General features: G+C 44.8%; 1 protein-coding gene across 1 annotated transcript in view; it reads left to right on the forward strand.

The window, feature by feature from the left end:
- adgrl1a (adhesion G protein-coupled receptor L1a) overlaps positions 1-23,060 on the forward strand; it is an 85,296-nt gene that overhangs the window by 39,739 nt on the left and 22,497 nt on the right. The window contains exons 3-4 of the mRNA XM_026352095.1: positions 10,435-10,648; positions 11,759-11,868. Coding sequence (XP_026207880.1) covers positions 10,435-10,648; positions 11,759-11,868 — 324 coding nt within the window. The remainder of the gene's footprint in view (positions 1-10,434; positions 10,649-11,758; positions 11,869-23,060) is intronic.

Below are 23,060 nucleotides of genomic sequence, written 5' to 3' on the forward strand. Positions count from 1 at the left end.
TCCAGGCTTCACATTTTACTTATTTACCCTCACACTCACATTTTTATTCCCTACTTTAACGCAAATGTTCCTCAACAGCGCGAGCTTCGTACTCATACTTCTCCCCTGCTCTGTCCCACAAACACTTAGAGACCCATCTCACACAGTGAATATTTATCCTTGCAAATCAGTGCGCAGTCCTCTCCTTCCTTTTTAAATGCAGTAGCTGTGTGAAACAAGACCAGTATTTTCATCCATTTATGCAAACTCATTTGAACCTTCGCAAATAAAGCCATATTTATCGTAGTAGAGGTACAAAACCCTTCCACTCTCCTCTCCCGACAGGCTCCGTCGCAGGCTGACATGCGTACCCTGACAAACAGAATGTCCCGCTGATTCACCAGAATGCTTGATAATGTACAACTCTTCATACGCGGTGTTGTTGCTCTGAATGCCCATTAGACTTGCTTAATGTGGCAGACATTGCAGGCAGCTGCGCTGTACGTGATGAAGCCCTGACACAGGGCTTTCATTTGCACAGTGTAAGCTTCTGTGTGTGCTGTATGAGTGTTCGTATTTATGTGCAACAGTGGTGACAGCCAGACAATCATAAGGCTATTTGTAGCTCCTTTCAGTCTGCAATGTGTAACATGTTTAAATTTGCAAGTATGAAAATAACATATACTATATGTGTGCAGTATAACCATTAGTACATAATGATGTGCATCTGTAGAGTCTGCTAAATCTTTGTGTTTATTTGTCCAGATGGGTATGTGTGCGTATGAACATTTGTATGAGCATGTGTGTGCCACTCATATCAGGACGCCAGTGCCAGCTGACTGGTGGAATCTGTTCTCATCTCCCCTGTATTTAAGCCTTTGCTCTCAGATCAGTCGTGTGGAAAGGCCCCTGGTCCTTTAGTGCACACGCAGACATTTTTATCTGTCTTCTCCTCCTCTCCCAGGCTTTTTTCTGCTGTGCCTTTTCCCCTGAACAGTAGCTATTATTTAAGGATGAGAAACTAGCTGTTTTTACACATCTTCTCAACAAAGTGCTTTAGTCTCTCAGCTTTCTGGGATGGTGGCAGAATGTCTGAATGGGGACTGATCTCAATGCGGTATTTTGCTTTCTATAATGCAGGGGTAGGTAGTTTTTTTTTCTCATAAAGAATTCACTTTGCCTTTGCACACAGGTGCTTTTTTATGGGCTGACAGTTATTTCGGATGTTAAGTGTCGCTCAACCCTAGATTTAAAATTCTGAGTCAAGATCTAAAAAATGCTTGACCTGAAACCACATCCAATATTAGATTTTTGCACACACAGAAAGTAGACTTTCAGTCCCTCAATACTGTAATATTAAAATGATAATTTCAAAGCTGCGACCTGCTCACTAATTCATAAGAATTGATTCTCTGACAGGCTTGTAGCAATAATATTTCGAGAGGAGGCAATAAAACGGTAATTCCACTAACCTTCCTATGTGCACTTGGCTTCTTCTTCTTCTAGAATTTACTGAACAGTATATTGTATTATATTATGTGTTTTGTAAACTCTTAACTCTGCTCTTCTGCAGCTATTACGTCTTAAAATCTAAGCATAGTTCAGTCAGAGCACTGAAATTACATTCAAGTTTCTCACTGATTTGAACCCTGTCTGTTTCTTCAAATTTCTGTCAAAGTCATGGTGAATTATTTTCTTTCATAATCTTATAGGGTGCCTCAAGCATTATGATTAGAATCAGTTATGTGTTTCTGTGATATCTCTTTGATATGTATCTGCTAACTTCTGTTTCTGGTAATTATTTTACATGTTGCTTAAATTGAAAATGCAAAATACAATGTGTTTACTTTTTTCATTAAATAAAACAGTGCAGTTGTATTTGGTTGCTACAAATGACCCTTTTTTTTTTTTTATTGGATAAAACAGCACAGACATTTGACTTGCATTGAATTACTGTGGGTAGTATAAATGTTGATCTATATAGAGAGGCTTTCCAGCAGGTTTTTACCTGCTTTGTATTTTGTAGACCATGGCCATCAAAACTGGCTCGTTGTTATGTATTTATAGAGAAAAGTAAATGTTCCCATTTTGTGTGAAAACGGCCTTTGAATATGTTTCACCATGTTATCTCTCTGCCATAAAGCTGAAATTCTCAGGCTCCGCTGACACTAATTGCTAATCTAGCAACTTGTGAATATTTCTACGTATCATCCGATCTCCGCAATAAAGAACTGCTCTAAACCCTTTTTCCCCCCCGTTTCTCTCTCTCTCTCTGCCTGTTTCGTGTGTTTTCAATCTTTCGCTGCCTCCCCATCTTATTAGCAACAGTCGGTACACACAACACTTCTCTCACTCTGACACTCGCCTCTCATTTTCATCAAGTCTATCTGCTTTCTCTTCCCTAACACCTCAGCTATTGCATTCTCTCTCTCTCTCTCTGTGTCGTGATGTTCTTTCCCTAAACGACCCCCTTTTTACTGGCCTTTCCCTGCTCTTTTTCATTCTCCACCCACCCTACTATGTTTTCTTCCCCATCTTATTCCTCTTCAGCTCATCGCCTGACTCCACTGTCTTTCCGCCCTCCTCTACTAGAGTATCAGCTCTTTTTACTTTACCCTTTGCCGGCTATCTGTTAGCAGCGGACATCTCTTATCATTGTCATTCCATCCTTTTCCTTTCCTTTCTCTCTGTTTGCCTCTTTCTGTATTTCTATCGTTTGCTACTTTCCTCACTCCCTCCCCAATGCTGGGGGTTGCTGTGCTCTTCAAAGCCCTTGGCTGAGAGCAGTAGATCACAGAGAGGCCCGTGTGAGTGAAAGGTTAATGGATGGCCTTTGAACATATATTGGGAGTCGGGGGCGGACGGGAGAAGGAGGGAGAGGCCGGGCAGTGGCGGTGTGTTCTTTCAAACCCCCCTTTGAAGCTGATGCGTACTGCTCTCATCTGTCTGTATCTGTATACTGGGGCGGTGCCGTGTTGTTTATTCATTCGCTCACAGTGTTAGTGTTTTTGTATGTGTGTACACCATTTTGTTTGTGTTTGCTTGTAGTTGTGTGTGTTGGGGTATGTTAGTTTGTGTACATCGATTTGTGTGCTGCAAACAAGCTCCTACATAAAGGATTGAGGACTGGGTTCCTGTTTGTGCAGTTGTGTGATAGCTGCCTCTTTTCTCTCAGGGCCTATATGCATAACTTTGAGGCTTTGTAGCCATGAAGTACTGTGTGTATCTGCTTGTGCTGATTCATGAGTGCGTGCAGACGTGCTCGTGTGTATGCATAAGCATTTCATGTGCTTAAGAATGTGTGCTTGTGCTTCTTTTTATTCTGTGGGCTGGAAATTGTTGATGCAGATACTGGTGACCAGGAGCAACTTACAGCCAGCAGCCAAAGGCAGAGAGAGTAGAGCAGAGGAGAGAGAAATGGTAAAATGGTGAGAGGCAGAGAAGGAGGAGAAAGGGATTAATAGAGAAGTGGGGAAAACTAGAGGTGGAGAGAGCTACGTAGGACGGGAGGGAGAAATGAAGACATGGAGATAAGTAAAGGGTGGTGAAGAACACAGGTGGGGAAGGTAGATGAGTGTTTCTAGGTGGATGAAATAGGATGAGGGATTAAGGGATGTTTCTGTGGTGAAAAAGATAAAACACAAAGATAGAAGGAACACGCATAATGTGTTCATTGTACCGCAGATGAACAAGATGACATCCATGGATAACAGTGTCAGATAGTAGAAAAAAACAAAACACGCAGAATGCTACACACTGGAGCTGCTTACATGCACTTGCAAACCCACTGATCGGCTCATAAACATACACAGCGAACACACACACACACACACACACACACACACACATTCTGTCCACAAGTCCAAGCCCTTGGCTTAGCGTATAAGAGGTTAATTAAGTGTCTAATGCAGCGCTAGGGTTGGGCTTTGACACTCATCTTTCCTAACAGTCCTCTGGATGTGACTTGCAGCTCTTTCAAATGCACACACACACACACACACACACACACACACACACACATATCTTTCTGACAACGGGCCCTGCGTGGTGCTTGCTCACTCTCTCGCTTTCTCCTCCACACTTTATGTCTCACTCTCCCTCCTCTTTCTTATCACTTTCTTCTCCTTCTTCTCCTCAGTCTCTCACCATCTTTCTCACTTTACTCCCTGCTTCTCTGCTCCACTTCCCCCTCATCCCTGTGGCTGTTTCCCTGCAGCACCTGTAGTTTTACTCCACCACAGTGTTTATATGAATCTAGGTCTGACTCACAGTCTGCCGGCCTGCCTCTTGTGATATGCGCTGGAAACAGAGAACAGAATAGAGTTGTGTTGGGCCTGTAGCACAGCTCCACTCCCAGGGGACACGCAGGATATTTTACACCGGGTGAATCTCCTATTTTTTAGGCAGGTTGATTTTTATTTCGGGCTATGCCGTTTCCCCCTGCTGAGGCACTGTTATTGCATAATTAGGCGCCAAGGCCAGCAATGAAGTGGTTTGACAGTATGAGCACGTCCCGTCTCGCCTCTCTCCTCAAGTTTGTGTGTTTGTGTTGCTCAGCGTCTCTGTGGCTTTTTAACCGCGTGTCTTAATCTCTCTCTGCTATGCCTGGTAGTTCCCCCCACAGCAAAGTTTGTCAACACACACTGAGAGTTTTTGAGGCTGAGGATGGATGAGGGTTAGGGCTTGTGTGAGTCTGCCTGCAAGAATTTTTGTCTGTGTGTGCGTCCTTCCAAATGCATGAATATGGGTTTCATGGGGATGTGTGTAGCCTGTTTCCAGCAGCGGCAACTTTAATTCTCTTATGAATGATGTAATGTTATGGACTATGCTGTAATTCAGTTCACTTAGAGTGCTGGGCTGCTAAGGAGGGAAGCTACTGTATCTGTGTTGAACAGATCAGAACAATAGGAGGTCCTCTCTCCCACAAATCTGTCTCCTTTTATGTCGGTGACCTTGTGTCACCACAAAGAATAGTCGTCATGTTCATCTTCTGCCAGCGTCTAGTTTGATGCTTTCTATCTTTTTCTCTATGTCTGTGCCTGTCTCATTTGCTCGGCTGTTCCATTTCTCCCTCCCTGTCTCTTAGCTTGACTTCTCTCCATCACAGTGGATGTGTGTCATTTTGGCACTGCATTGTGCTCTGACCTTATAGCATGACTGGTGACTTCTCATATAGTCGCTTCTCATCTCATCTCCTCTGTCTCCTTCGCCTGTAAGAGACAAGCAGAGGAGTCAAAAGATGAGATAGCATCCTAGCTTTGAGATCCCCTGCCACCCTTATACACACACACTGCCCCTCAAGCTCGCACAGCCCCCCACCCCCTATACCCTCATGTTAGGCCTGTAGGTTTGTCTCAGGATGTCACTTTGTCACAACTCCTCTGCTTGAAGGCTGCCTGGATGTGACAGTCCTGGCCAGAACGCCTCAACTTGTCTGTGGTGACAGGCCATGCTCCAGCGAGTCATTACACTAACTCGCAGTGCTAAGTAAGTCGATAAGATAAAGCACTAAGCTGATAAAATACTGGAAAAATTGGTTTGAACGACTCTCTGCTAGAAAGGGATTCCCATCGCTGAGACCCATCATTTTCGTCAAATAACTGTTAAATCACTTTTTCTTCTTTGTCAGCTTTTCTGAGAATCTAACCTGAAACTCATGAGCGAGTTGTAGAGTCAGAGCTGAATTTCAGGGCATACAGTATGTATCTAGAGCATGTGCAGTACACTTTTAATATTCAACTGCTATCTCTGGGCAAAAAGAAGATACAGACCTATTAGCCTTAATGCCAGTTAAAGTTCATTTTATGAATGGTGATATAACAAGTATCTGACAGTATCCCAACTACTAATACTGCTATGTGAAAATGTTCCCTAGTGTTATGCTTCAGTGCGATGCTAATGAGTAGCGTTAGGAGATGACTGCTGGAGCAGACAGAGGGGCTAAGAGGGGCTGATCACATTTCAGCCCCTGCAAGACAGTCAGCCAGCCAACAAGTCAGCCTTAGGGCCACAGAGCTCCACAAGTATAATCTTCTATTGTGACTCAGTTGCTATCACAGTCTCTGACTACCTGCAAGGCCAAACCTTCTCACTCAATTATTTCTGAGAAAACACACTATAGAGCGTCTGTGATAACACAGTCCAAGGTCAACCTATTGGAGAAAATGAAATTATAGCGCTTTTATGTTTGAAAGCTCACTGCTAATGTTGGCAATGTTTCGATGAAGAGAAATCTTTGCCATTCATGCTGCAAATTCTACACAATCCTACAGTAAATGTCATCTTTCCAAGTCTGCCTCTCAACTGTATAGAGAGCTAGGTTTTCTTTTTACTTTTCCAAAGTGTTGCCGCGTTATATCTCATCATCTCCAGATGAACAGATGTGGAGACTCATAGTGGTAAAGGAAGAATTTGGGTGTGCAAAGACTAGCTTGGCTTGTACAAAACCTTCTGAGGGTCCTTGCATCTATCCACCCTCCGGCTTTAATTACTGTGTGAGCATAATGAGTCAAATCCAATCAGTTCTCTCTCTTGCTCTTAATTTGTATGAAGCTTCTATTATGAAGCCAACCGCTTCATCCTCTCACACCAGCTGCCCCGGAGTGACACCAGGCCCCTGTCTGTTGTGTGGTTGTGTGTGAGATCTCTTGCACACTGCCACCTCCATGTAAATCAGCTTGTATAATTATCAAATTGGCTCATATCATTATCAGTATGTGTGACAATTGCTAACCACTTCTTGAAGATGACAGATATTAACGCAGTTTTATATACTGCTGGAGATGAGTCATATTCTCACTGTGAGGGATTAGATTCACCTATACATATGGCTGCTGCTGAGGAAGACACTTTGTCATCCAGCTATTATGAGTCTGACAGGCACAACTAAATGACCATGTGCGTATGTGTGTGCCTGTGTTGGCTGAAGAGACCCTGAAACCTTAATGGATTCCTGCAGAGTGAAGGACAATCATAGCCCATGGCCAGTCCAAGCTTATCCTCTGCTCATCTCATCCCAGCTCAGCTCAGAGCCAGCCACAGCTCCAGCTGGGCCTCAGGCCATCTGGCTGACACACACGTAGCACCTGAAGTTCACACACACTGATTCCATACTTGTTTGTGAATATGCCATTGAAAAATCTCTGCGTAAATCGGCATGTAAGGTGCATCCTGTTGTATCTCCATTGTGAATTCCACCTTAAACCTGGGACATGTCAAACAGTGGGTGCATAGATGTGAAATATGTAGGTGTGAAATACGATACACCATGGCAGAAATAGAGATATGCAGTGGTGCCAGAACTAGGGTGGTTGTTCTGGTTGGTAGTTATGATTAAATATATATTATATAAGCGGGGGTCACAAAAAGATAACTTAAAAAACAATAATGTGATGTGTAAGGTGTAATTTTTTGCTTATTAGCTCTTTATTCTAAACACCACTTTTACTCCAGACTTTACAGCTGGTAACAAACTAAAATGATCAAAAGCCAACATTGATCAGTATAGTATACAGTAAGTAGCGATAATGTCCCTTTATTGATCAGAACAGTGCAGGAATCATCTGTATTTATTCTCTGCTGGTGAAACGGCCTACTCCACTCTCACCCTCTCGTTGTGCTTGTGCTGTGTTTCACCCAAAACTTGAGCCTTTCCGCTGTTGCTGTTTCTATTAATGCTCAGTGTGTTTGGTATGAAACATATGGTTAACATATGATCCCCCCCCCTTTGGTGCGGGCTAATGTTCCTGTTGTGTTGGTTCACAGTGTACAGGCACTGAGTGTGATCACTTCTGGTGGCCCCTTCAGTTATACTCTCCTCTTGGCTCATTGTATGGTTCTAATCGGTGGCCAGCTGTTTGCTGCTGTGTACTTACACCACAGGGTAGTTAAAAGAACAAGGCCCCACACTGACACTATGCATTGTAATCCCACTGTGACATCAGGACTCTGTGTGTATGTGAATGAGCGTGTATGCAACGGTGGAAGTATGTGTGCTCGCCTGTGAATGTGCACATTCATCTGTCCAGTACGTATGCGTTTGTGCTAATTTGCTTGTGTGGGTTTTTGCATTTGTGTGTGGACTTGTTTGTCTGGCCTCGCCTGCTGTTTGCATCTCCATGTGCTTTAATTAGTATGCGCTTTTGCATCTAGGCCTTTGTGATTTGGCACTGGCACTGCATGCTGGCGAGGCATAAAAGATTTGAAGTCTGTCTGTGCTAGTCATTCAGCCTTAATGGCGTTAGTTACACAACTGAACTCAAGTCCCGCAGCATAAATGGGTGGCATTTAGAAATATGAGCAAGTCCAATGGCAGTGAATCATGTAGTGCATCACTGCAGAGCATGTCTGGGATGACTGACATTGACATTGACCCAGATGGGCAGTCCTCCTGAATGGACAGCAGCTGAAACCTAAGCAGTGCTAGCTCAGTGTCAGGAAGTGAAAACAGTCCCACTCTGTGGGTTTTATCACGGTAGTGGAGGAAAGGGGACTGAGTCAGTACCTTTCTCTGCTGCTGAGGCTGTCTGGCCTGTGAATCAAAAAGAACCTCTATCTTTGAGCCTGGTAACACTGCTCTGTTTAGATGTGACAGTTTGTTAATATCCACGAGAGCTGTCCGCTCTTTACTTAACCTTGTCCTTTCAATTATATATTCTTTTAGTCAGTTGGACAAGGAAGAATTAGAGGCTCAACTGCAAATGTATTCAGATTACCAAGAGTGTAAAACACTCACTTGACTTCGGAAATCCTAGTTTGAGCCTGAAATGAACCTGAACAGTGCCTATTTTAGCTAACCATCCTTTACAATCTTAATCTTAGACTGTACATAAATGAGGCCAAACATACAGTATGTATGTTTATAGGCTCAATTTAATAATATCACTCAGACTAACTGACTGCACAATTCCTTACCACTAGTGTATAAATTGTAATTGTGTAGGGAAGTTGCAAAAAAGGACACTGGTCCATGTGCAGAATAGGTAATTTCCCTTAAATAATCTACATAGCTTAAACCAGGGGTGCCACTGTCCCGCTTGTTCCCAACCATCCCTGCACTTACAGCTTCTGATTGACTGAACACTTCTGATCTAGGTAATCAGTGGTGATTAGGGCATGAGTAGGACAACAAGCAGGACAGTGTCTCTCTTGGACACCCCTGACCTAAACATTACTATGAATAAGTGCCACCAAGAGTACAGTACACAACTAATTTACTGAAACTAAACAAAAAAAAAAATCCTCTGTACAGAAAGTGGTAGGCATGTAAGAAGAAATGTAACTTAATATACGCCACGTCCTCTCTACTGACTGAGTGCAAAGGATGTTTCTGTTAAAGCGCTCTGCTTCTTCAGGACAGCGGACAGCTCCATACCTGTCCTCTGTGCCACAGCTCCAACACTCCGGATGCTACTTTCCCAGCAGCAGTTTTGCCATTTCAGGACCATGGATAGCAGCTCTCACAGTCAGAGGCAGGAGTCTCAGCTCAGTGAAACAATGACTTTCCCTGCAACACCACATAAAACTTGCATAAAACTGCCGAATAACTCTCTGTCTCTACTTCTGTTCTGTCTGTGTCCCTGCCTACATCTGAGCTGTAAAAGAAACTGATATCCACTTTTTTTTTTTTAATCTTTTTTTTGTTCATGAAACTACTGAATGTTCAGGCCACTGGAAATGTATGCCATTATGGAGAGAGCTGGAGAGACAGCAAGTGTCTCTCTCAGTACCTCTTTGCAGCCCTCTTTCATGCCTCTCAGCCTGGCTCAGCGATTAACCCTGAGCACCCCAATGTCCCTGCTGACCCTTCTCCACACAGAGCCCCGCTTCTGGCCACAGCAGTACATTGACATGCCTCTCAGACAGCTGATTAACAGCAGTGGGTGTGCAAATGGTGTACATCCTAGAGGTGAAAGTGTACACAGGCACTGATTTTCTTCTTTTGCTTGTTCTACCATTACTTCCTCTATTATTCGGAGTGAATCCTAAGGTTCTGCTCTCACACCTCGTTGAGGTGGAGCACATTAAATGATACAGGGAAGGACATGCAGATCTTCTCCAGTGTGGGGATGAAAATGATAAGCTGCTGCCTGACTGTGTGTAGGAGTTTGTTAACGTTTTAAACTCTCACAGTTTGTTTCACAAGTGGCGCAGCATCTCATTGGAGAAGCTGATATGGTGGAAAATCCGTGATGCCAATATGCAATCTGTGATGTTCCAATGTGATAGCTGGATTGCCAGGCTGTGCATCAACAGTACTGAAATATTTGTACCCAGTAAAGGCAAATCAGTAATGGCTAGTTTATGTTTTGCATGAGGAAATAGGAACCACTTTCATTCTGCTCGCTCTTGTCATAAACTACACATCATATTTACAGTGTGGTTAAATAATGAAGTGCCTCCTAAAAGTATTAAGGTTAAATGAATTATCAATAACTTTGCCTCTTTCCACTACAGCTCTGAGCCGGTCAATGATGCCCTTCGGCTTGATGCGTCGAGAGCTGGCGTGCGAGGGCTACCCGATCGAGCTGCGCTGCCCTGGAAGTGATGTCATCATGATTGAGACGGCCAACTACGGCCGCACCGATGACAAGATCTGTGACGCAGACCCCTTCCAAATGGAGAATGTGCAGTGCTACCTGCCCGACGCCTTCAAGATAATGTCACAGAGGTAACTATTGATCTGTTTGGATCTTGTGTATGTGTTTGTACAGAGCCACAGCCTGTTATTGGCTGAGGAAACAAGATACTATTTCACAACATAATTTGTCCTGAATTTCTTGCTTTTCTTCCTGGGGTGGTGAAATCAGTATATAATACTGAAGCATCACTTTTCGATGTAGAACACCTCTACATCTTGGTATATGGTGGTTGGTGTTTTGTTGATGTGTGTGAGTGTGTGTATGTACATGTTTGGGATTATTGCAAGAGTATTTGTAGGGCTACCTATAACTGCTCTCTGCATTTATGCTCAGCATCTGCTTCCTCTGAGCACAGATCAATGGAAGCCCTCTCCCAGCTATCCATCACGCATGTAATGGAGGCACAGGGTGCTAGCTTGGGGAGAGAGCAGGGGAGCAAAAGTGGAGGAGAGAATTGAGGGGGCAGAGGGAAGGAAAGAGACTGCTGGAAATGATGGGATGATAAAGTGAGTGCAGCAGAGATTTGCGATAGAAAGGATGGGAGAGACCGTGCATGGGAGAAATGCTAAAAGCTGGATAGAGAAGGATTATGTGATAAGAATGAGTGAGTGCACGTGTGTGCGAATGTGCGTCCTTTTCTCTGTGTGTTTTCTGAGGTCTGCAAATGTGAGAAGGCATGCGGTGACGTGTTTAGATGTATTATGTACATATGACTGTTTTCCCTGCTCCCCGTGGTGTAGAGTATTTGCTTTAGCCCACCTCGTCCTTCCCTGTTCTCTCACCTCTAATTGCTCCCACTCACAATCCCCCAGGAGAGAACCTCTTACGTCACTCGCCCTCACACTGCCTTTTCCCTCCCTTCGTACTTTTCTCTATCCTTCACCTACCCCACCCCACCCCACAATCACCACCCCGCCACTTCCCTTTGTTTTCCACCTCCCCTCGGGTGCAGCTGTCACATGATCTAGTCTAGTGTGAAATTGCTCCCTTCCCTACTGTTCTGTCTGTCTTTCTGAGCCTGAAGATGTTTTTTTATACCCGCTCCTCTTTGTCTTTCTTACAATGATGCTCATCATTTTTTATCACTTACTCCCCCCCCCCCTTTTTCCCTTCCTTCCCCTGTTTATCTTCTCTTGCAGGTGTAATAACCGCACTCAGTGTGTGGTGGTAGCAGGATCGGATGTGTTTCCGGACCCCTGCCCGGGCACCTACAAGTATTTGGAGATCCAGTACGAGTGTGTCCCCTACAGTGAGTACTGAAATGCTGTCATCCTCCCCCCCCCCCCCTCACCCCATTCACCGCCCTTCCCATCCTTCCCTTTACTCCCACCTAAACCTCTTGCCCCCTTTTCAACCCCAAAAAACCCTCAGTAAACAGCATTGTCACACTCACATGTGTGCATTTGCTCTATCTGGCTTTTTGTTTTTATTTTTTTTTTCAACATAAGCAAAACAAAACAAGACAGTTATCCTCACCTGCTATCTCTTTCTGTCTTTCTTCATTCTCTGTCGCACACTTACAGTTCACGGCCACACATGCACACACTCACACAGAGCGCTAAACCTTTTTTCTTCATCGACAGAGTGACGCACCAGTAGCTGAGAGGGGATTTTCACATGGGAGACAGTGCTCCACAAAACCCAGGGTCTGATAAGCACTTCACACACACCCACTGCAAATGTGGAGTCAACCTTTATTAGCAAATCACAGCAGTGTAACACACACCACCTCACACTCACACGCTGATTGACCCAGGGGCATGCCATTGCCTTTATCTGGTGCCAAACACCTTTGCTGTCCCTCTGATTTTCAATAAAAATTAAAATTGGCCGCAGTGAGACTGGAAGGCAGGGGGGTGTTGTGTGTATGCAACTCCTCACAATAGGAACGTTAACACAAACAGCAAAACGCTTATTTTGGACCACATGACCTGGAGCACCACACATTTTAATGTCCCCACGGTAACAGCCGACTTCCTCATTGCACTGCTCAGAGCCCCGTGGAAGGTGTACACATGCCTGCAAACACACACAGACACACACAAGGCTACCTCACACTCTCAAAAGCGGGGCATACAGTTGCTCTTTTCTCTCTCCTTACTCTTCCTCCACTGAGTAAGCATGCACACACACAAACAAGATCACATTCACTCAGCCAAGGGAGCAGACACAGCCCGGATTATATGGTGCTGTGTTGATCCTCACTCATGTGAAAATCTCCGCTCAGTCTCCCCTCCTCCCTCTCATGTATTATTACTCTCAGAATTGATCCCCTCACTGTGCAGGAGCACATGGCAGAAGCAGAACTGGGGGTATAGCAGGGGTGGGGATGGGCTGTTGGGATTGTGGGGAACAAACTGGGGTACTCGAGTCTTCTCAGGGCAGGGGCCTTTTTTAATTTATCTGGGGTTTATAAGGGGTGATTCTCTCTGCTTTCTCCACAGGTGCAGTTGTTGCTGCAAGCTCTGGGATTGAGTCCAGATCAAGCCACTAACCTCCTCTTGTTCTCCGCTTCTTCTCTCTCTCCCTCTTCACCTCTTCTGTCTGAGGTCACTCACCTCATTCTCTGTCACCTATTCTAACTCTTCTTTTCTGTATTCTGCTTTTCTACCTGCACTCCAAGGTCTTTAATTGTAATCCTTTCATCTATATGCTATTCTCTCGTCTATTTTTACTCTGTCCATCATTCTGCAACAGTATCAAATCATTCTGTTCTGTCTGTTCTGCTGTCTGTTCTCTTTTTCTTTTACAGGTTGGACAAATATTCAAGCATCCAGCCCTGAGAGATAGGCTGCGAAATTCCTTCAAAGTACCCCTTTTTCAGTCTTTGCCCTTCCTCTGCTCAGTGGGTTTGTGGCCTCAGTTTACCTTTTGAGAGACTTTGTTAAGTCAGGTTGCAGCCACAGTTATAGATAAGAAGTTAGCTGGGTTTCTTGGCTTTTTGGGGATTAATTTTACGCTGTGAATATTTTTTTTCAAAGCCCTGCAAGTAGCAACAAGTTGCCTCCACCTTCTGTTCACCTGCCTTTGAGTCAGTGTTAGCTGTGGTCAGGTTGACCCTCTGCAGTGACTTTGCTTGTTAGTCTTCCACTAGCCCATGTGCTCTAGTTCAGTGTTCTGTATTGTATTGTACCCGTACGGTCAAGGTAGCTTTGTTTAGTTGTACCTGACTTCTTCTCCTCATACATTCTAACCTTGTCTTTTTCCCTCTGACTGCACAAGGGAGCATGTTCTCTCTCCGCAAGGCAATCAAAGGGATGATTAAATAGCTGCTGACTTGCATTTTTCCTCCCAGTGTTTGAGAAAAAAAGCTTGTTGATTGTATCTGAAGTATTGCGCGGCTTAGAAAATTGGAAGCTGATCCCTCTATGATGAAAAGTCCCGCCTGTCTGAGGTGACAAAGAAGAGCCAATTACCCCTGTCCTCTGCCACTCTCCTCCACTGGAGACTCTCAGCCGAGCTGCACTCCCACAGACACACGCAATGGAATAGAAACAAACATGCGCGCACACCGACGCACGCTACTCTCGCCGCGGCCGCTCTACGTGTTTGTGCTCGTCTGACAAACTAAATACAACCTGACACCTTCAGACTCAGAGCTGAAACTGTTCATCCCAAAAACCTACTCACCGTCTCACCACATGCCACTCAACTCGGCCACTTTTAATTACCAGGAGAGGGGGCGCGCTGCTCTCTTCAGTTCTGCCTCAGCAGAGATTTGTCAAAATTAACTGAATTTGCTGCTGCTAATCGCTTTGGTAATGCCCCATCGTTCATGTTTGTCTGGGAATGCTAGGCGCTCTAAGACTGACCCGTGTTTCTCAACCACTGTCTTGACAAAAAGTGAACAATAGAGAGTTTATATGTAAAGGCTGTGAGGCACAGTGGCTGAGATGCTTTACAGCCACACTGATGGCTCTGTGCGATGTTTGTGTCTGACAGCATTCTCTACGTGCGAGTAACACAGACGCCATGTTTCCAGTCACCTGAAACGAGGTGACAGCCTGAGCCAAGCTGACACGCACACACCTCTGTCAGCTGAGCTCAAGCAAGGGTCCAGAATCTGTGTGTGTGTGTGTGTGTGTGTGTGTTACTTTGCGTGGGATCGCCTTGGCAAAATACAATATCCGCCAACAAGTCAAATCATATCTCATTGAGCCAAAAAGCCCTGAGAGGCCTCCCCGCCACATAGCATTGTTTTTGCCAACCAGAACAGAGCAAGACAAAATGGCTCAACTGAACTCTCATTTCACACTGTCACAGTCTGCTGTAGACTGTTGGCTTCCATTAAGACATCACAGATCCATGCACACAGCTGCAGTGTGTATTTACTGCAGTGGAAACCTGACACTGCAATCTTAACACAGATGTACACCAAGTCAAAGTCAATCTACCCTGCGAGAGAACTTTACCTGTCCCCCCCCTCCTCCACCACGACACTGTGCTACATCATTATTGATTCCTAATGCTGTCTGCTGGGGCCATCCACGCTAGTCATGCCAGGGCCATTAGACATAGTGTTGTGCCTCTGCTATTTCATCAGACGAGATTTATCTTGTTAATATGCATGTAGCTCAAGAACTGGCTTTAAAAGCACCTACTCAGGTTATACAGCAGAGAGTCTGCAGAGCTTTTTAGGTAACTTCATAGCCCCCGCTTTTACTTTCATATTTTGCAGCTCTGCAACTGTTTCAGTTTATAAAATTGATTCTTCCTCACAAATGTATTCAGCACTGCCTATTCATTATGAGACACCGCTTTTTGGACACAAAGCTGCTGGAAATGATAGTTGACTTGTCGGAAAGAGTTTGTCAGTAGAAGGAATAATGGCATTGTAATATGACAAGTTTGCAGGGGAGGAGAGGAAACACTTTGATGTAGCTGAAAATGAAATCCCATTAATATGTATAGGGGCACCATTAGACATGGGGCTCATAAATGTTTGGTGAATGAGAAGCAGTAGGCTTTGCTCAGGCCTTGGAAAGGGATGACTCTTTACCGTGAAAAATGTAAAGTGAGAGAAGGAGAATATAGAGAGGGAAGAAGCTGGGGAGGACATGTTATTTCTCAGCACTATGAAAGAGACAGAGGCTAGGTTGTCCCGCAGTAATGCAACAACGTGTGTGTGTGTGTGTGTGTGTGTGTGTGTGTGTGTGTGTGTGTGTGTGTGTGTGTGTGTGTGTGTGTGCGTGCGCATCCGCATGTGCTTGCGCGTCTGGCTGTTCTCATTAGTGTGGGAGTAATTGATAGGGTTGTAGAGAGCACTGAGCAGAGTGATTAAGGGGAGAGAGGGCAGTGGCTTATTTCTCAAAAGGGCTCTGAAAAAGAAATGCTGAATGAATCAGACAAACAACCAAGGTGGCCTTAAACTAACCTACGGCTCACTGTGAAGACAGTCTCTGTGTCTTTTCTCTGTGTTTGTGTGCGTGTCCTTAGGTACGTGTGATGATCTTGTGTGTGTGTGTGTGTGTTTAATGTCTATTTTTCAGGACAAACAAGAGCTGAAGTCATTCAGTCAACAGAAGAGGACCGCTTCCCCTATTCCTCCTTTCCCCCTTCTTTGCAGCATTAAAGAAGACTTCTCTCTCTCTGTCTCTCTCTCTCTCTCTCTCTCTCTCTCAACATGCCATTGCAGTTCATCACAAATCATTTTCCTCATTTTTAGGAAAACACACTTAGTAGTCCATTAATGAAAATACATTTATAATACATTTTTTATTAATATAACTTTAACTTGCATAAAGCAGACAAGCTCTGCTTACATTAGGTTCCTATAAAGAAAAAAAAAAACTGATTTCCAGTGTCCCCATGAATCCCCAGCCTCTTTCTCCAGGAGTTATTTCAGTGAAGTTGAAAGCTCTGGATGCTTTCTGACCACTCTCATCCCTAACCTTGGAGCTAATGATTGCGCTCGCAGCTGGTGGTGAGGATATGAGGCTTTCTTGCCCCCTTCCCTGGCTTCACTCGCATTGATAGCTTTTCCTGTTTACCCCTCTAGGCTGAAAATGGCTTCCATTCCCCAGGTCTTCATGGAAGTTGTTTGTCCAGTTTGATCTTGGCATACGATGATAAATGATCAGTGTGGCTGCTGATACTGATGCTGCTTCCGCTGCACTGCCAAGACGCAAGGCCATCCCCCATACTGACTGTGCTACTGCTTACTCTCCCTTTTAGCTGTTGTTGTTTTTTTTTCTGGCTTGTTATTTGTCTCTTTACCTCCTTCTCTCTCTCCCTTTTTTGCTCTCTCTCACCTTTTTTTCTTGCTTTACGAAGAAGCCTACTTGGTGTCATCGGGCTCCCGTTGACATCTGTCTCCCTGTGAAACGTGCGCGTCACGCTCACAGTGGGGTTCCACCAGCCTTTTGACATGTCTCTTCTCGAGAGACATGGCGATCCACTCGCGCTTGAGCCACAGAGGACAGAATTGTGCCAGTGCCTGTAATGTGAAAGTCAGTGTTCAAATGCTTTGCTTGCTCCTCTTTAAGTCTCCAGTTGCTCTCAAATCTCCACCAACGCACCCACGTCAACAGGTACGAAACGGCGTCATGGATGTGGAGGTAGCCGCACCTTGGTGTGATTCAACATACCAATTTATTGATTTGTCTCGACTCTCTTTGTCTTTACGCTGTTTTTTTCCTCCCCTTTCCCCAGAGAGTAGCTCTTGGTTTATCTCTGTGTTTCTGAGGTGTTCCACTCTGCGGAGCCCCCTTTTTCCCCTGTTGTTTGTTCTCTTTTTCTTTGATGAGCTAGCCTCAGCCAGGCAAGCCGGCAGCTCCCCATTGATTGGACGGTCGATGGGCTGGGTGTTTTCGCTAGCTTCTATAGCGAGCCTCCTGACTCTGTAAATTGAGCAAAGCCAAAAGCATCGCTTTCTTTAGATCAAGGGACCACTCTAATGTTACAACAGACAGTACTTGGAGAAAGAGGGATTCAATAAAGACAACTCACCACAGACAGCGACCTTCCATACACCATCCTCCCATCTCTTTCTCTACCTTTCCCACTCTTTCTTTACTTCCACAGCTGAAGAGGACTACAGGAAGATGCTCTTTGTTTGTTTCTCTCTCCAACAGGTTCCTGGAACTGCATCTTATGCATAAGGCAAATTGGGAGGGGGTGAGGGATGGACGTGGCAATAAGAGGGGTGGAGGTGGGGTCAAGAGTGTGTGGTTGGGGGTGGATTGTGTTGTTGGGGGATTATTGATAAAACTGAAATGCAATGGAAATGAATTTAAACCCAGGTCAGGTCATTTCCCCCTCCTCATTTTCCATTTGAGCCATGCTTTCTCTGAGTAGCCAACCATACCACAGACAGATAACTTGTTTTAAAAACAAAAGAGCGAGAGAGAGAGAAAGGACAGCGTTTTATTTAATCTCAATTTTCTCTTTTTTCCTGCATCTGTTTTTCTTTCATTCTCTTTACTTTGCCTCTCTCTCTTCCTTACTGTCTTTCTCTTTTATCTTTCTATTTCTTTCTTTCTCCTTTTTCCGATGCTTGAATAGAAGTGGATCAAAAAGGTAAAGACCACGATGAACATAACAACCACAGCTCGCCCCTTCCCTCCTCCTCCCTCCTCCTCCCTTGTCTCCCTTCCTCCCCCCATATCCCCTCCTAATCCAGCACCTTGTGTAGTGGTCATGTTTGATGTTGATATCCCGCCCTTTTCTTTCTCAATCTCTAATCGCCTTCCCTCTTCTTACTATCTCTCTTTGACTTATAACCAAAATTCTAAAATCCTTCTAGATTTCCTCCCTGGTTCTGATGACACCAACCTGACTTGCACGCACGCACACACACGCTTGCACAGACACAGAAAGGCGTCATGGGAGGTCAGTCCTGTATCTATGAGAGATAAACGAGACTTCAGCTTCATTTCTGTCCTATACAAAGTCGCACACTTCAGCCTAAACTTACACATGACATACGTTCATACATGTATCATGTTGTGGATGGCAAACCGCTCCTCTTTTTCCATCCTATTAAAACCCATCTGATGCTTCACACACACCTAACAAATCAAATTTTTCCATTACATTACTATTGTTCAACTCATTTCACTCTTGCTCATTCACTTTATGAAAAACAAATCTCTCCCATTACATCACTCAGCTGCTCCTTTTTTATACTGTATCTCTACTTCTCTATTTTGATTTCTCAGGACCAATTGAAAGCTCGTTGTTGCTGTAATCTTGAAGCAGAAACATTGTGTTAGTATGACACAGTAACTGGCCAAAGCCTCAGATCATTTTTGCAGTATCCCATCTCCAGGAGCTTCAGTGTTCTTCTCTCATTCTGTCTCTGTCTTCAATTAATCACACTTCCATTTAACTAATTTTATCTCACTGTCCCCTTACTTATGTCTTCTTATTTTATTCTCTATTTTTCATCACTCTCTTATCTTGTTCTCTTTCTCTCACCTTTCTGTGATTGGTTTATCTCTCAGATCACATCTGGCCACCACAACCAGCCGCAGGCTCTTTTTGGAGCATCTCTTACACTTCTCTTTCTCCTTGTCTCCTCGCCCTCTCTCTTTCTACAGTTTGTCATTACCTGTCATTATCTCTGTCTTTACTTTATTGCACATGCACTGTGAACTTGTGCATCCCTGTACCTGTCAATATCCGTCAATCCCTCCTGGTTCCTTATGTGTTCAGTGAGGCTCTAGAGGTGGAGGAGAGGGGAGGGAATGGGTGAGGGAGGTGTATACCCAGTAGGGAGTGCTTCAGCTCCTTGTAATGGCCTTACCAGCACTCCTAAAGAGCCACAATCAGCATGGCCAGGCACCTCAATCACTAGCTTCTTAAAGAGCAAAGATAGACTTGACCCATATTCAAGGTTGGGGAGAGAGTAGTGGCCATCAGTGCCAGCTTCCCAATGAGCCCTAACTCCCCCTCTCAGGTCCCCACCCTCCTTAACTCTCTCTGAACCCCCTTACTCACATCTGTCTCAGCGTCAGCCATTTCCCTGTCTGGCCCCATGGCTAGATCCATATGTCGGAGAAATTAACTCCTATAGAGGTTGCCATTAACTGGTTTATGGACCCCTTTGTCTGTCGTCATGTCCATGGCTTTTCATTAACATGGATCATTGTCTCACATTTTTCTCCCACCACAAGCAGCCATTTTAGCTCACTGTCCCTGCTTGCAGTGGAATAGCAAGCTACAAAACTCTCCTCCTCCTGCTTCCACCTCACCAAACTGGTTATATTCATTTACTACTGTCCCTCCCACTAATGCTAAAATGAACAGCCTCTCCTCTGTCTGCACTCCTGCCCTTACCCACTGTAAGCCATCACGTCACCGCTGCTAAACACACTCCGTTTCTCTGTTTATGGCTGTATTAACATTCCCGTGTTTTGCCCATGTCTGTCAAATTAATCCTCACTGATTGATCAGCTGATTGACAGATTGGGATGACGTGCATCGCGTGGTGTTGTCACATGCAGGAGAACCTGTTCAATGAATGTCCAACACTCTGTCAAGTTACCTACTGTCAGGCTATTTTAAGACTGTGCCGGCGTCAGCCGCCTCTCTTTCTTCCCATCACTCCCTCTGTCCCTTTTCTCACCCTTTTCGCTGACAGTCTAGGAGAGAACACTACCCGCATCATTACAGTATTTCCTTTATCACTGCTGACAGGACCAAACAAGTGTTCGCCATATTTTTCTCACCTCCATGTTTTTTTTTTTTTTTTTTTTGTTTTTTTGCTTCTAAAGGAAAAGAGGCAAGATACAGTTTTAGACTACTGTGCACAATCATGGTATTTCCATGGAGAGTGGGGTGGGTGAGCATACAAGAGCACATCCACTCACATAAACAGCTCTCTTACCTGTGATTTAAGAGAAACCACTGCATCGTGTGACAGGAAAACAAAGAATGGCTGCGAATGGAGAAAGCGAGGTACAGCGGTCGCTATAGAGACGATGAGTCAGGCAGCATCGCCTCATTAGGAATGACCCACCACACACAAGCACAGTCATGTGACCGAGGCAGTGCAGACACCCTATTGTGGCACAGGCAGATAGGGAAGAGTGTGGGGATTGACTATACATGCAGAAGTCGTTGCAGTGTTAGAGCCAAAGAACAGAGAGGTGAGTGAGTGAAGCAGGTGGTCATGAATATAAAACACAGCAGCTGATTTCAGGACTGCTTTATGAAGAGGCAGCAACTCTGCAAGGCCTGATTCAGAGCAGGAGGAAAGGAGGGAGGGGTGGTGGCAGGCTAGGCTAGTGTTACAGGCACGTGGGCGTGTTGTTAGACCACCACCCAAGCCTCAGTCAGTCAGTACAGGCTATGCCCCCCTTTTGTCTACTGTATCTGCTGCCTGTAGCCTCTGCAACCGCGTCCCAACCAACTTTCCTGTCACTCAGTGTCAGCTTCACTCTAGGGCAGATAAGACTGTGCTTTAAAAGGACGCTATCTCTTGCCATTGCCAGCGTTTGGTCTCAGTGAAGGGTATTCTCTGGGGTGAATGTTTGGGTAGATAAAGGTGCCATTTTGACACCTGCCTCCTCTGCTGTCTGGACAGTGTGTACTTGCGTGCATTGACTGAGAGCTCGTGTGTGTCCTAAAAGTGTATGTCTGTGTATTTCTGTCTGTGAAAGGCTGTTTGTACTGTATTGTATTTTTACTCTTATGACTTGACCCCCTTGTACTCTACAAAGGAAGCGGAAACACAATGGGAGCCCCCCTTTTCCCTCCTTATTTCTCTCTTCTCTCTGTCACTATGTCACTCCTCAGCAGATTAACTCACTCCTAATTCTCATTTCACAGGAAATAACCTATTTACTCTCTTGCTCCACTCCTCTGTCTCCTCTTGTTTGCACACACAGACCAAGCTCACATCCTTCTTCACGCTTTCTTCTCTCTTTCTGCCTCTGCCTCTCTCTTTGAATTGCATACATGCATACCCCACACACTCACACACACACACACACATACACACAAGAAGGTACATCAACATACAATCAGGATACTCATTGCACACTCAAGAGCACACCCTAACACATTAACTGTCCAGCATGGCCGAGGGGTCCCATGGCATGCTCCATTCTGCCCCCTGCTGCCTGTGTGCTGCACCCTGCCAGTAACAGGTGTGGGATTCAATTAGAGCAGCATGCTCTCAGCATGTCAGTCCTGTGAAGAGGCATTAACTATGGACTGGAGAAAGACTTGGGCCAGCAGAGCCCTTAGATCCCTGCAGCTCAAAAAGAAATTACACAAATAACATGAGGGCACCTTTTTAGAAACAGCTGCCAAATATTGGCAGGGTGTGTTTAGATCATCAAAGTTGTACATTAACTGTTACCATGATGCTGTCACATCAAACATGAAAACACCATGGACTGTACTGTAGAAGACAATCAAAGTGAAAAGTCTAAATTTAGCACCAAGCTGTCAGCGCTCATTTTTAATTGCGTTACCAGTCGATCACAAATTGCTGCTCGACACTAATGGGAGACATTTACTGTCATTTTCAGCAAAGTTCTGGTGCTTTCATCATTTTATATTGCAGCCTCGTATTGACAAGTAACAGCTGACCTGTGCCTGTGAAAGGGATTATAGAGATAAATAGTCAATTATTACAGCAGTATTTCCCTGTATGTGTGGCAGTAATTGGCATGCTAGAGTACGATAGCTGCAGCCTGGGTTTTAATCCCTGATAAGGTAAGTTTCATTAGCCATCTGGCTAGTTTGCAGGGTAAATAAGTGGTGTGTCTGTGCTGCCTGGTGACTTCACTGGGATGATCATGACTAGAAGATTTCCACCCACCCTCACTCAAAGGGGAATTAATCTATTAATCTAAATATCTCACATAATCCCAGATGGCTCATACTACAGCTAACCTGCTCTAGCCAGACAAGGATAATGCCTAATCTTAAGACTTACGCCTAATGCTTAATGCCTAATGCCTAATACCTCATTCACACTGTGGTCATAATAGCCTCTTGTACTATAGACTCCACTGCAAAGGTTTGGCTGCTGTGGCTTCCTACTGCTACAATCATCCTTCACAGAGGGAGAGAAAGCGAGGCAGAGACAGAAAGTGCAGGTAAACAGGAAGGTAGCCGGGAAGGCTGGGGTGTGCAGGTCAGAGTTAATGAAGCCTCCTAGGCAGGGTATGCAGGGTGAGAAGCATGGTCACTGTTTCTCTTTGGCCTGTGAATGTGTGAATGTGTTTGTGTAATGCATGTGTCTTCATGACCTGTGCGTATTGCCTGAAGGACGTTGATGAGCCCCTTTGACACCAGGCCCACCCAATGACCAGTTCATTAGAATAAACCAAGACTCACTGATTGGCAGCCAGCAGGATTCGTACAGGAGAGGAAGGAAGCAAGAGGACCACGGAGGAGAAAGGCAGAGGATGACAGTCTATGCTGCACTGCAGTGTTATTGAGATGATGAGCCCAGTAGAGTACAGAGTGCTATGAAAGGATAGA

This window comes from Anabas testudineus, chromosome 8 (genome assembly GCF_900324465.2).
Source record: "Anabas testudineus chromosome 8, fAnaTes1.2, whole genome shotgun sequence".
In the NCBI taxonomy this organism is placed as follows: domain Eukaryota; kingdom Metazoa; phylum Chordata; class Actinopteri; order Anabantiformes; family Anabantidae; genus Anabas; species Anabas testudineus.